Source organism: Mytilus trossulus, chromosome 9 (genome assembly GCF_036588685.1).
Source record: "Mytilus trossulus isolate FHL-02 chromosome 9, PNRI_Mtr1.1.1.hap1, whole genome shotgun sequence".
NCBI classification, from domain to species: domain Eukaryota; kingdom Metazoa; phylum Mollusca; class Bivalvia; order Mytilida; family Mytilidae; genus Mytilus; species Mytilus trossulus.
In genome coordinates, this window is record NC_086381.1 from 74459259 (window position 1) to 74472526 (window position 13268).

Here is a 13268-nt window from a genome sequence, read left to right on the forward strand (position 1 = left end):
AATATAGGTAAAAAAATTTCTGAGACAAGTGTGTTATATTAAGGTATATAGGTATTTTTTTCTGAGACAAGTGTGTTATATTAAGGTATATAGGTAATTTTTTTCTGAAACAAGTGCCTGTGCTTAAATGTACAGATCTTGAAAGGTACGATAAAATGCGGACGTCAGAGAAAACACCGAGAACAGTTTGTATTTAGGCGGGAAAGAACTTTAAATCCAAGATGTGTTTCTAGAATTGTCTTATCAAACACATGATTAGAACTTTTCATGTTATACAGCAAACTGATTTATTAAAATTTATGACGATTTATTGAATAAAGTTTATTATTCAACTTTACATTAGAAAATCTAATTTATAAAATTTAGAGAGTAATATATTTGTCTAAGCACGTGGTTCCGTTAGCTCGATCTTTTCACTTCCGGTAATCTTTCAGGTTGGAAGCATGCCTTTTTTATCCCCTAATTTTCACCTATTTTCTTTAAATTAATCTAAACAATAAGTTAAACTTGTTGAATAAAGATATTTTTTTACTATGATTAGATTCTTTTTCTTGCAGAATGCCACCAAAAGGACCTTTACAGTCCGTTCAAGTCTACGGTCGAAAGGTAAAACTGTAATTAATTTCTTGAGCACATTCATGACATTCAGCACATAATGAAAGGGCTATACTACATAAACTTTAAATAAAACTACGAACTCCTTCTCGATACTCACATTTGTTTTATTAGAAAACTAACTCGTAACAAAAGCTAAGCCAATTGTGACTCGGTGTGGGCTACAGATAAACAGCAAATTTGATATGCACTTCAGAACAGATGATATTTTATACATGTTCAACAATAACAATACAAAACGTATAGAAATAAGGATAAAATAAAATATTAATTTGATCACCATCAATTTAGATTTCGTGTCAAATTACTGCCGAAAATCTCAATGGTAACTTGACGAATAAAATGGTTTCAGTGTTATCAGAGACATATAATACAATTGTATTATATGTCTCTGGTGTTATGATGTTGGAAGAAGGCGCACACGAAAAAATTAAAACAGGCTTTGAAGATTTTATTATTATTATTATTATTTGGACCATATAATAGACCAATCTCTGTCTTATTTATGAATGGGTTGCACCATATGACTATTGACCCCCTATTCAACATTGCCCAACTATGAAGAGCCCTATTTATAACTATTTGATAGACTTGTACAGAGGCAGATTTAGCCCCCTTTTTCTGGTTGATTATATAGGGAATTTCCGAAGCATGACTTAGGCAGTCGTGTACCCCCACTTATGATTTTTTTTGGATCTGCAACTTTAATCAGTGGTACATCTTATATATATAATTACTGTTAGCTTGACATTGTTTTTGTGAAAAAGGAAATTAACAGAAAAGTGCACAATAAAGGTCTGTTTTAAAAAAAATTGCAAGTCAGAAGACTTCAAGAAGTAAAGGTTTAGGTACATTGTAACTATTAAATATGCCACACATGATGAAAGTTTAACTACTTCCATGGCAATGACTGTCAGTGATTAGTGTTACACACTCTGATTGGCACACTTTAGTTATTGAATAAAAGTTATATAGAATCAAGGAGTTGTGGTACAATTGTTCAACGAGACAACCATCCACTAAAGACCTACTAGAGACATGTATGCTAGCAAGACTTTGTTTAAGGTTCATCATAACAAATGGACAAATATAGCCGTATTTTCACCTAAAAATTTATTCTATGTACAGACTTGCCTGTGCAATTTGGAAAGTTTTAAGGCCTAGCATCCACTAGATATTTAAAAGTTAAATCCATTTTGTGTTTAAGAAAGCTAAAATATTTTCTGGTTTTTGATGGGCATTTTTTTTCCTTTCTGCAGAAGGTGTAAAAAATAAAACACCTGAATTACTTTGATATTGTCCACTCGGCATGCTCAGACAAACTCTTTAACTGACCTATAGTTGAGAAGATACCTACTGTCCATGTCAATTAAGGACAATCAAAACAATACAAACCTGTTTTTACCTGAGGAAGCATCTCAAAGTTGTTCCACAACTTACAAAAAATGACTTAGTTAATTTTCCCACCTAATGCATGAAGGAAAATAAATGCCCATCAAAATTCAAAAAAGATTTCATCTTTCTGATATGCAAAATACATTTAACTTTTATATATCTAGTGGATGCTAGGCCTTAAAACTTTCAAAAGTGCACAGGTAAGTCTGCACACAGAGTAATTTTTATAGTTAAAAATTCGGCCATAATTGTCCATTTGTTATGATGAACCTTAAGCCATGCTGATGCAGTTGGTCAGTGCATGAGAAAATTATTTTAAAAGTTACTGGATCCATGTTTAAAGTGTTAATATTTTCTACGTTTACTGATTTATAAGAAGTTGCTGTCAAGCATGTTTGGTGACCTTCGGCTGTTGTCTCTGACATATTCCTCAGTTCCATTCTCAATTTTATTCCTTATAGAAATTCGAAAAATAAAGAAAAGAGAACATTATCAGGAACAATTGTAGCTTTACCTCTTACAGTTATTCACCAGAGATTGGTTCTTAATGTTAAGTCCACTCCAAGCTTAACCTTTTATAATAAAAAAAGATTTAGAAGTGTCTTCAATTAAATGCAGTGATCGGGAAGGACGTGCGCCCTGCGCCTATAGCGCATATTCACCAGAAATGGCGCATAGAGTGACAAATGTAAGCGCCCACGTGGCGCACAATATTTTTCACATCGTTTGGAAACGTTTAGTTATCATCAAATAGATTTCCGATTGTGTTCCGTGCCGCCATGTGTGTGTACACAACTGTATAATGTTCCTCCAATCATAGGAGCACCTATATATTTTTAGGACGTCTCGGATGTTTTCCTATGGTAATAGAACCATGCGGTTAACGTCTCGGGTGTTTTCTTATGGTAATAATAGAACCATGCGGTTTAACTGATAACCCAAAAAACGTAATTAACCATCATTCATGATATATTTTTTTATAACAACTTTACATTTGTGAAATTTGGCTATTACAGACAATATTCTACTCTAATAATAATCTTTTAATTTAGTTTAGCTTACTATTATTTCGATTGAAAACCCCTGAAGCCTTTTTATGAATATAGTTTTGTCTCCATAAAAGGCGCTTAACTGTCCTTCTAATTTTTTGGTCTTTGGCTCGTTTTGACATTTTGTAAACATGACTTCAGCGAATTATTGTATTGTTCTATCAATTAATGGTACTCCCTACTGTTATTCTTGTCATCTTGATGAAGTAATAATAATAATACAAGAAGTGCAGAGGACGTTCCTGAAATGTCCTTTAATGCGGAACGTCTGGAATGAGTATGGTATCGACGAAGACCCAAATTTAATGTTAAAAAAATCATGAACATGCACCAGCCAAGGCAACAGTAACAGTAAAAAACATTGTTAATAAAGGTTATCTTTAATATTGTCCGTTTTGGAAGAAGTTATTGTATATTCATTGAAATTACAGAATAACAGGAACAATATCCATGATATTATTTAAAATCATAAAGGTAAGTACCAACACCTCTTTTCCAAAACATGAAAAATAATGATACTTTTTATTTTTTTACAGAAGTCAATTCAAATGGCCCATTCATTTAACAACATGGCCCATTATTTTGTAAAATGGCCCATTGAATTTATTTTTGAGGGGCCCTGGGCCCATAGTGAAAAAAACCTTCCAGATCACTGTAAATGGAATAAATTTTTATAGCTTTTTCTAAACATGTGCAAGCTTGAAATAAATAATTTAAAACACAGTTTTAGAAAAGTGGTGGTCTTAAATAAGCATTTAACCACCAGAATTTGCATAGTTTATGATGGTGAAAACCAGCATATTTTCCTCAAGGACCACCTATGCCTATGGATTTTAAGAACTCTGCTTGAATAAAAGCTATGACAAAAGTCCTTTTTCTGTTCATCTTTGGTAATTTTATGACAAAGTTGTACAACACGAGTAAATGATTAGTAATGGATGTTAAACAACTACAAACTGTCAGAAATAGAAGAGAAGTTGACTTTTTTGAACAATTTTGACTTTACCACTTCTATGCTACACATGATGATAGAATATTATATCAATGATTGTCAGTGATTGATGTTACACACTCTCTGATTGGCATAGAAGTAGTAATATTGTCAGTTGATACAGGATTTTTTCAACAGCGCAACTGCATTCATATGGTGTTCCTCCAATCTTGTAGTACAAATGGATCACACTTTGCATCAATTTTGCAGTTTTTATTCAGTCAGTATTTACTAATTCAAGCTTAAAACACTAGATTAGCCCTCATGATCTGTTAGATTAGTCCAAGATAAACCCTTCTCTTTAGCAGTTAATTGTCTTTGATGAGTTACTGTTTATTGTCGCATACATGATTGTACATGTAGTAAAATTCTACTTGTTTTAAGGGGCAACATTTCTAGACGACCATAGATGCCAACCATTACGATTTTTTGCGTAGTTTTTCCGATTTTGCTATAAAAACTACGCTATTACGGTCAAAGCGGGAATAGTTATGGATTACCAATCATCGCCGTTCAATTTTGTAAACTCGGAATTTTATCATTACTTTTCCGTCCTGGTCCGGTATTTAGAAAACGCCAATGTAATGCTTCCGGTTTCTCAGGAGTTATCAACCTATTGTTGAATAACTAACTGACTTCCGAAAGAGGCAAACTTTCATTTTATGAAGTAGCTGTCCCCCTTTCTCTACCTCTCCTTGACAAAATGAAAATGTATGAGTAGAGAACATCTGAACAATTAATTAATGGAATACATACTACAGACAACATGTTAAATGACAAATTTAAGTGCACATCACCTTGCAACCTCTCGTCAGTAATTTTTATTGGTAAGTGCACGTTTATGAATGATGTCTGAAAACTTTTAAAAAATACGGAAAATTTCATAGTTTGTTACTGATTGTGTCAAAAGGGGGTTGGCATCTATGGACGACAAACATGTATTCTTTTTATTTAATTTTTTAATTTTTAAAAATATATTTGGCCAGCCCATGGTTTTGTCAGTAAAATGAGCTGGCACTGTTGAGAAATAACTGTCAATTTGAATTTGATACCATCATCTTTTATACTTATGTTTGCAAATTCATACTTCTGCCACAAATGATGAAAGTATAACTACTTCCATGGCAATGACTGTCAGTGATTAGTGTTACACACTCTGATTGGCATAATTCAAGTTTTGATAACCTCTACAGGAGATGTATGAATTGTTTTACTTCTTCATTAGCTTTTGATTCAGCAGGGTTATCAGAAACGTTAGATAATTGAATAACCCATTGTTTCTATATATAAAAGTGTCTGAAAAGCAGTTTTTTTGTTGCTTATATGACACCACTTTTAACACCTCTCAAACAACTGGATGTACAAATTATATTATTTATTAAGATAATCATCATTTACACATATAAATATTAAGAGAAAATATAATGGGAGACCTCATTACCAATGACCGATAATAACATGTTTAGCATTTTCATTTTTCTGGATGTTGTCTCAATAAATGGAAAGTTTCTTTTTAAAGAGTAGATACATTATCTTGGTTGAATGAGTGTTTTAAAAGAAAATGTGAAGAAGCAATGAATTGATAAAACACCCTTTTCTTGGAAGTACTGAATAAAGCATATATGTATTATATGAAATACTTATGCCACACATGATGAAAGTTAAACTTCTTCCATGGCAATGACTGTCAGTGATTAGTGTTACACACTCTGATTGGCAATGGTCACAATTTGTAATCTTTAGGAAATGAATGATCTATTCTCTTTATTTTAATTGTGTTTTTAATATTTTTAATTAAACATGTGTGCCAAAATTTTCACCCTTTAGTTTTCTGGATATTGTCATTGTTTATACATGTTATAGTCTTTTAAGAATAGAAAGCTTATTCTCAAACCAAATTTTAAATAAATAAAAACAAACCTAGAAGTTCTTTTCAAGAACTACTTGGGTCATAATCTAAAAAATAAATGACTTCTTTAAATAACATTTGTACAGCAGATGAAAGCTCGTGAAATGCTTATGCCACACATGATGAAAGTATAACTACTTCCATGGCAATGACTGTCAGTGATTACTGTTACACACTCTGATTGGCATAATTTAAAGTTGTCCCAAGCGTTTATTTACTATCTAAAATATTGGATTCAGCATTTGTTTTTGTTTCTTTTTATTCCTATGTGGTATTGCTTATATTAACCCCTAGCTATCAATTTTATAAATGTAGTTGGATTTTAAAGTATTAAGTCCGTATACACCATATTTTTTTTAATTTAGAACTCCTTAGTTATTTGTTTACCCAATCATGATATAAGATGAATACCACACATGATGAAAGTATAACTACTTCCATGGCAATGACTGTCAGTGATTACTGTTACACACTCTGATTGGCATTGTTGAGATGTTCTACTTGCATGTTTATCTGTGACAAAATGTGATGAGAAATTCCAAATGAATTCATTTTATTACTACTTCACTTTTGAGTCTGGATTATACATTTTTGTGATCCTGGTGAAGTGCAAGTGTTGGCCCCTTTTTAATGGTCAATAATTTCGTTATAAAAATGATGCATCAGCTTTTTCTTATGAGCATGAGAATGACACGAGTACTAATGTTTACCAAGATATAACTAAACAATTCTTTTACTCAGTTAACAGCAGTACTTATACAACAGCTAGCCCTTTAAATACAGGCTTATTAAAGGGTTAGCCAAAAATCCAAAGTTAGTGTTATGGCCCTTTTATATTTGATTATATTAAAGGGTCAGTTAAAAGCCAAAATTTAGAGTTATGACCCTTTCTCATTTTAGGATGAAAGAAATTAGATGGTAGTTTCCTTTGCTGGTCTTGACACTGAATTGAACGTGTGTTTATATCCTGTTGACAATTGTGTTCTTTTCTGTCAATGAATGACTATATAAAAATGATGTTATTGTTTATTTCAGAAAACTGCCACGGCTGTAGCTCACTGCAAGAGAGGAACAGGTTTAATCAAAGTCAATGGCAGACCTTTAGATTTATTGGAACCACAAGTTCTAAGATACAAGGTATTGTGTAAACCTATACATACAACAGACTGTCTCTGACACGACAAAGATCTTCTGGAAGGTCAAATAACTCTGCTGCATTATAGCTTGCAGTGTATCCCAAACTCTGTCTGACCAACAAAATGTCACAAAAAATCCCTTGATCAGATATTTTTATTTTTTTAGTTGGCAATATAGTAGAAAAGGCCAAAATTTCTTTTTAGTCGGGCAAATCTTAAATCAGTTTTGCACAGACTGAACTGCTCGCTAGGACTGTGTCATTTCCACATGTCCACCATGGTGAATATTGAACAAAACATGCAGAGAGATTTATAACATTTCTTTTTTCTTTTCATAAAACTTGTTCCTTAAATACAAAAAATATCAATCACAAAATTATTAAGGTTTTGCTATCAATAGCTCTACAAATCTTAAGATTTAAACAAATGGAAGGGTACTCATGATGATACTGTGACAGTTCTGCTTTAAACTGAGATTAGCTGAGGACAATCATCACAGCGCTCTGATGGTGACCATTCGACTACTGTAAATTCAAAAATTATTGTGTGCATTTATTATTGTGATTTTTTGTCATTAAAGACTTGAATGCAATTTTAATTTTTATGATTTTGAAAAAGATCCTGTTTAATTCATGCAAAATATTTCAAAATGTGTGTTAAATTATTGTGTTTACACTTCTGTCGCATTTTTCGCAATATTTCGAATAATTTCTAAATATACAGTATACATTGTAGCGATAGAAGGTGGCAGTTGAGGTCTCAATAGACTAAATCCTTGCTTCATTTTCTTGTTCATGTTGAAAGCCTTTCTGTTATTGACATTTATAGATGTAAAGGTTTGTTTTCTTTATTTGGTGAGTTTGTTGTTGATGGCAGTCTCGTTGGAAAGCAAAAGTAAAGCAAAATACATGTTTTGAAACTTTTGAACAAGCTTTTTTTAATGATTTGTAAAATCACTTTTTCTAAAAGTGCCATTAGATGTGGTATGTTTCATTTAGGTGTGACAGTCTTAACTTTTAATCATTTAATTGGGCAACAAATAAAAACAACATGAAATCAGGGTTACAAAATTATGTGCAAGATGAAACTGCTTGCAACAGATTTTCATGGCTTTCCATAATAAATTGTCATGATTGTATAGATGCTAATGATGATACTGTGACAGTTCTGCTTTTAACTGATAATTATTGAGGACAATCATCACAGCGCTCTGATGGTATTATACAAAGTTTTCTCCAGATGCTGACCAGTATACTTGTATGCTTGACCAACAACCAACTAACTTAGTCTTAATGTTTGTTTTAGTCTTAAAAACTAGCTCAGAGTAGTTGGTAAAAATTAACAAATTAAATGTATGCCTGTAACTCGTTATTTCCCTATAAGTGGTAATAAAAAGCCAAGCCAAAAGTTCATGTACATGATAAAGGCAATCTTTGGAAAAGATGTTATTTTACAAGTACATTTTTAAAGCTTGTTCATATATATATATCAAATATCTTTGTTCTTGTCTAATATCATTCCAACACAAGTTTTACCCTACAAAAATGTCTAACCATTATATTGGATATTTCTGTGAAGTCAACCCTGCTACAATGTTTTACACATGACATACTTGAAGAAGTTAAAATTGACTATCCAAATCAACTGAAAATGTCTAAAATTGTATATATTTTGTGATTTAGATTAGACTGAAAATTTGTATGTGTATCTGTATGATGATACTGTGACAGTTCTGCTTTTAACTGATAATTATTGAGGACAATCATCACAGCGCTCTGATGGTAACAAAAACAAAATGAAAAACAGTTAAAATGGTCATTCCTTGGAAAAAGATTTTTATTTATAAGTGCATTTTAATGCTGCTCCCATGTATGCATTAAGCATGTTAAATAGATATATCATTATCATGTTTATGCTCTTGTTAGATATTTGATATCATTAAAACAGAATTTTAATCTTGTCTAACCAATATGTGAATATGGATAGATAGAAACTTTTATAGTGAAATTGACACTTGTAGACATGTTGCATTGTTTGGTTGTCTGTCGGATATAACATGTATAATGCAGGAGTTCATAACACACCATAACTTTGATATCTATAATATTAAAATAAGGAGGTCCAATTTGTCAGCCGTCATCACGTAAAAAGGACAATCAAAATTCAACTTTATATATAACTAATATAGTAGATTAAAAATAACACCACTCCAGGCCCTTTTGTTTTCCACGTAATTAATATTGCCAATAATTAAGTTCCGGGTCGAGTCTGATACAGATACCAATAATAGTATATTCACCTATTACCATATCTGTACGTTTTGCATCTGACTGGCACATCATTAAACGGTGTATTGAGGATTGATATACTACATGTATATACACGGGTTATAATCACAGGGTTGACACTACTAAATTGTCAAATTGTTACCTATTGTAGTATTTTAATCGGTACGACTTTCTAAGATAACAATACGAATACTAAAAATCTGGACTAAAAATAAGGCGTATAGGTACAGTTTTCCATGTGTTGGCGGGCATGACGTAAAACAGCGAATCAAAGAATTCAACTTTATTTATAACTAATATAGGCCTAGGACAATGCTGTTGATTAAAAAAAACTCCATTCCAGGACCTATTGTTTATCAAATAATTAATATTACCAATAATTAATAAGTTCCAGTTCGACAGGTTCAAACAGAAAGATTTGAAAGCAGAGAAATTTGTGTATCTTATAATTGGCATAACTTGATCAGATGACAATACTACTTCTAAAATAAGGCTTGTACATAGTTATATACTTTAACTCGGTCACGGACCCCCGATATCAAGGGTGTGTTCTAGTAATATATATATACCATTGTGAAGTCAACCCTGTTAAATTTGACTTTACAAACATAGCAATAGATACATGTTTGAAGTTGAAATTAATTATGCAATTCACCCTGATCAAAAATGATATATTCTTTGATTTAGATTAGACTGAAAATTTGTATGTTTATCTGTATGATGATACTGTGACAGTTCTGCTTTTAACTGATAAATATTGAGGACAATCATCACAGCGCTCTGATGGTATCATACATCATACAAAGTTGTTTTTTCTGGTGTTGAGTTGTAACATGCAGTACATGTATGTATGCACTTGACTTCCAACCTGGGTAGTGGCCATGAGGGTGTAAAACAATTAATCATACAATAATGCATAAAATTTTGAATACAATTGTTGGGATTGGTGTATTCTTGAAAATCTGGATCCCTTACATTTAAATGTTTGAAAAATTTTAGTTGCACATCTTTTCAATTGTCTCTTTTGTTAAATGAAAACCAGGACACAAATGATATCAAAACTTTTGGTGGAATATATAGAATAAGATTCTCTCTAGGCATTGAAGTAATTTCTAATTTTCACTTGCACAGTTTCAAAAGTCATCTATATATACATGTGGGAATTAAACTATAACTGAACTTTATCTGTTATAATATTGTATTACAAGCTACTCAACATGGGAAGTATAAAAATCAGAAATCAAAATAAATCATACATATTTGTCATAATGTTATTCTGTTAAAATTTTATTCCTTCCAATTTTGAATGGTTTACAGGGTTGTGAAAATTTGTATGTTTATCTGTATGATGATACTGTGACAGTTCTGCTTTTAACTGATAATTATTGAGGACAATCATCACAGCGCTCTGATGGTATCATACAAAGTTTTCCCCAGATGCTGACCAGTATACTTGTACCCTTGACCAAACCAACTTTATGATTTGTCTTAGTCTGTTGAAAAGTAGCTCTGAGTAGTTGTTAAAAATTTACAAATTAAACGTAATGTATGCCTACATGTATAACTCATCATTACCCTACAAGTGTTAAAAAAGAGACCCCTTTTTCCCCTACAAAAAACCCAAACAGTTAATATACATATTACTGTGAAGTGAACCCTGTTACAATGTATTTCATATGACATGATAATTAACCATCTAATTCAACTGAACATGTCCAAAATTAAATATTTTCTGACTGAAAAGTTGTATTGGTCTGCTAATGATGATACTGTGACAGTTCTGCTTTTAACTGATAAATATTGAGGACAATCATCACAGCGCTCTGATGGTAACAAACAAATTCTTTCATGTCCTTATACAACTAGATGTCGTTATGATATCGTGAACAATATTCACAAGCATAGTAGCACACGTTTTGTTAGGAGATTGGGGTGTTCTCTTTCATATCTTTTGGTATTCATTAGAACTTTGCTTCAATTTCTACTCTTGTGTCTGTGATCATGAGATGTCCATTCTTTCATGTTGAATGGAATAAATGTAATCATTCAGTTATAGAACAAATGCTTGATTAATTCCAAATAAGTTACATTGCAATTCTATTTCAATACAGTTTAAAAGCATGTTATCGTTTGTGATTTGGTGAAACTATAATGGGCAAGCTAAGACCACAGGATGAAAATAGAGTTAATTATTTGAATGTCATTAATTTCAGCTCCAGGAACCAGTTTTACTGTTAGGAAAAGAGAAGTTTGCTGGAGTTGACATCAGAGTCAGAGTTAAAGGTGGTGGACATATTGCACAGATATATGGTACGTTTATATAAGGGTAACAATATTGCTTGTTTAAGAAGCATTTCTCAATTCTTAGAAATAGGACACAAATTTGCTTGAAAATAAACTTAAAATTGAATGCTTTCTTTCTTTATAGAACCTATATATTGTAACTAAATACTTGGTTTTCTTTTCCTGAGAATGAATACAGTTTACAAAGATAATAAAAAAAAAAGTTTTCTTGTTGTTTCCTTTTGAAAGAAAAAATGTAGTATTCTCTCGGTTGTGCAATCAGAATTTTTAAATAAATTTAGCTGAGTGCTTGATTTTCAAATAAGTCTTGTTGCCAAGGTTACTTGTGATGAAACTGTGACAGTTCTGCTTTAAACTGAGATTAGCTGAGGACAATCATCACAGCGCTCTGATGGTGACCATAAATTCATTGTAGTACTAGAACGCAGTTTTGAATTTTAAATTATAGTTTTACCAAAGGTTTGATATAAATTCTGTACTATTCAGTTTGAAAGACAGAAAGACATAGTCTTATACTTCAGGAAGATTGTAAGTATTATAAGTCAAATACAGTCAAATTAATAATAAATATTTAATTTTTCAGCTATCAGACAGGCTATCTCAAAGTCTCTTGTAGCTTACTATCAGAAATGTAAGTGTATAATTAAATAAGCAACCAAATTTTTTGCCATGTTAAAAAAAAAAAATAACTAGGAAAATTATACCAATCTACAAAACACTTTATAGAAAAACCAGATGTGATCTTCTCTCAGGAAGGGTATGCAATCCTTCTCCACATGTTGTCCTGTCAACTAAGTATTTCAAAGAAATTGTAAGTGTATGAAACAAAAGTCTTTTGGAGTATCAATGCACCCACAAAAGATAATTCATGATAAGTAGATTAATTTTGTTGAGGTAGGTTCAGTAGACTAACTTTTACCTTCACTTCTGGGCAAGGGCAGATAATTGTTTATCTAGTCATAATCTGTGAAGGTGATATCAAATATAAACCATAGTTAATCACAGGCTACCTTCATATAGATCAGTCTGTTTCACTTCATGGTCACAAATTTAACTCATTACTGTCAACATAGGTAAGTTTACCTAGTTCTAGTAGTCACCTAATTTCCCTATCCAAATATAGTCTTTTTAAAAATGGACAGTAATAGTACAATTTTACATGTCTCTTTTGTTAAGTTGAAGACCATATGTTGATCTGAAGAGATCTTCCTGTGATGTTTTTGTGTTACTGTATATAATTGTCTTATTAACATATACCAATCGACTATTTTAACAATCCATTTAATTTTGACCCTATAACTTTATTTAAGGATTGCTTTTGAAACAATTGATGTTTTCATTTCAGATGTTGATGAGGCATCCAAGAAGGAAATCAAGGACATGTTAATCAGCTATGACAGAACATTATTGGTAGCTGATCCCAGACGGTGTGAGCCTAAGAAGTTTGGAGGTCCAGGTGCCCGTGCTCGTTACCAGAAGTCATACCGTTAAAATGGACATTCTTCTGGTGTACATTTATCAGTAAAAAAAAAGAAAAAAATCTACCTTGTGTTTTGTGTATTTACTTTCCATCTCAATTAT

General features: G+C 31.8%; 1 protein-coding gene across 1 annotated transcript; it reads left to right on the forward strand.

Moving 5' to 3' along the window:
- Positions 1-427: 427 nt before the first annotated feature.
- LOC134683410 (small ribosomal subunit protein uS9) lies at positions 428-13229 on the forward strand. Its single transcript, XM_063542695.1, has 5 exons — positions 428-606; positions 6995-7096; positions 11597-11693; positions 12271-12318; positions 13033-13229. The coding sequence occupies exons 1-5, from the start codon at positions 559-561 to the stop codon at positions 13176-13178; spliced, it is 441 nt and encodes a 146-aa protein (XP_063398765.1). The 5' UTR covers positions 428-558; the 3' UTR covers positions 13179-13229.
- Positions 13230-13268: the final 39 nt, after the last annotated feature.

Coding starts and splice junctions, on each gene's coding strand:
- LOC134683410 (XM_063542695.1), top strand. CDS start 559: ATGCCACCAAAAGGACCTTTACAGTCCGTTCAAGTCTACGGTCGAAAG. Junction 11,694..12,270: donor ACATATTGCACAGATATATG/GTACGTTTATAT, acceptor TTAATTTTTCAG/CTATCAGACAGGCTATCTCA. Junction 12,319..13,032: donor TGTAGCTTACTATCAGAAAT/GTAAGTGTATAA, acceptor TTTTCATTTCAG/ATGTTGATGAGGCATCCAAG.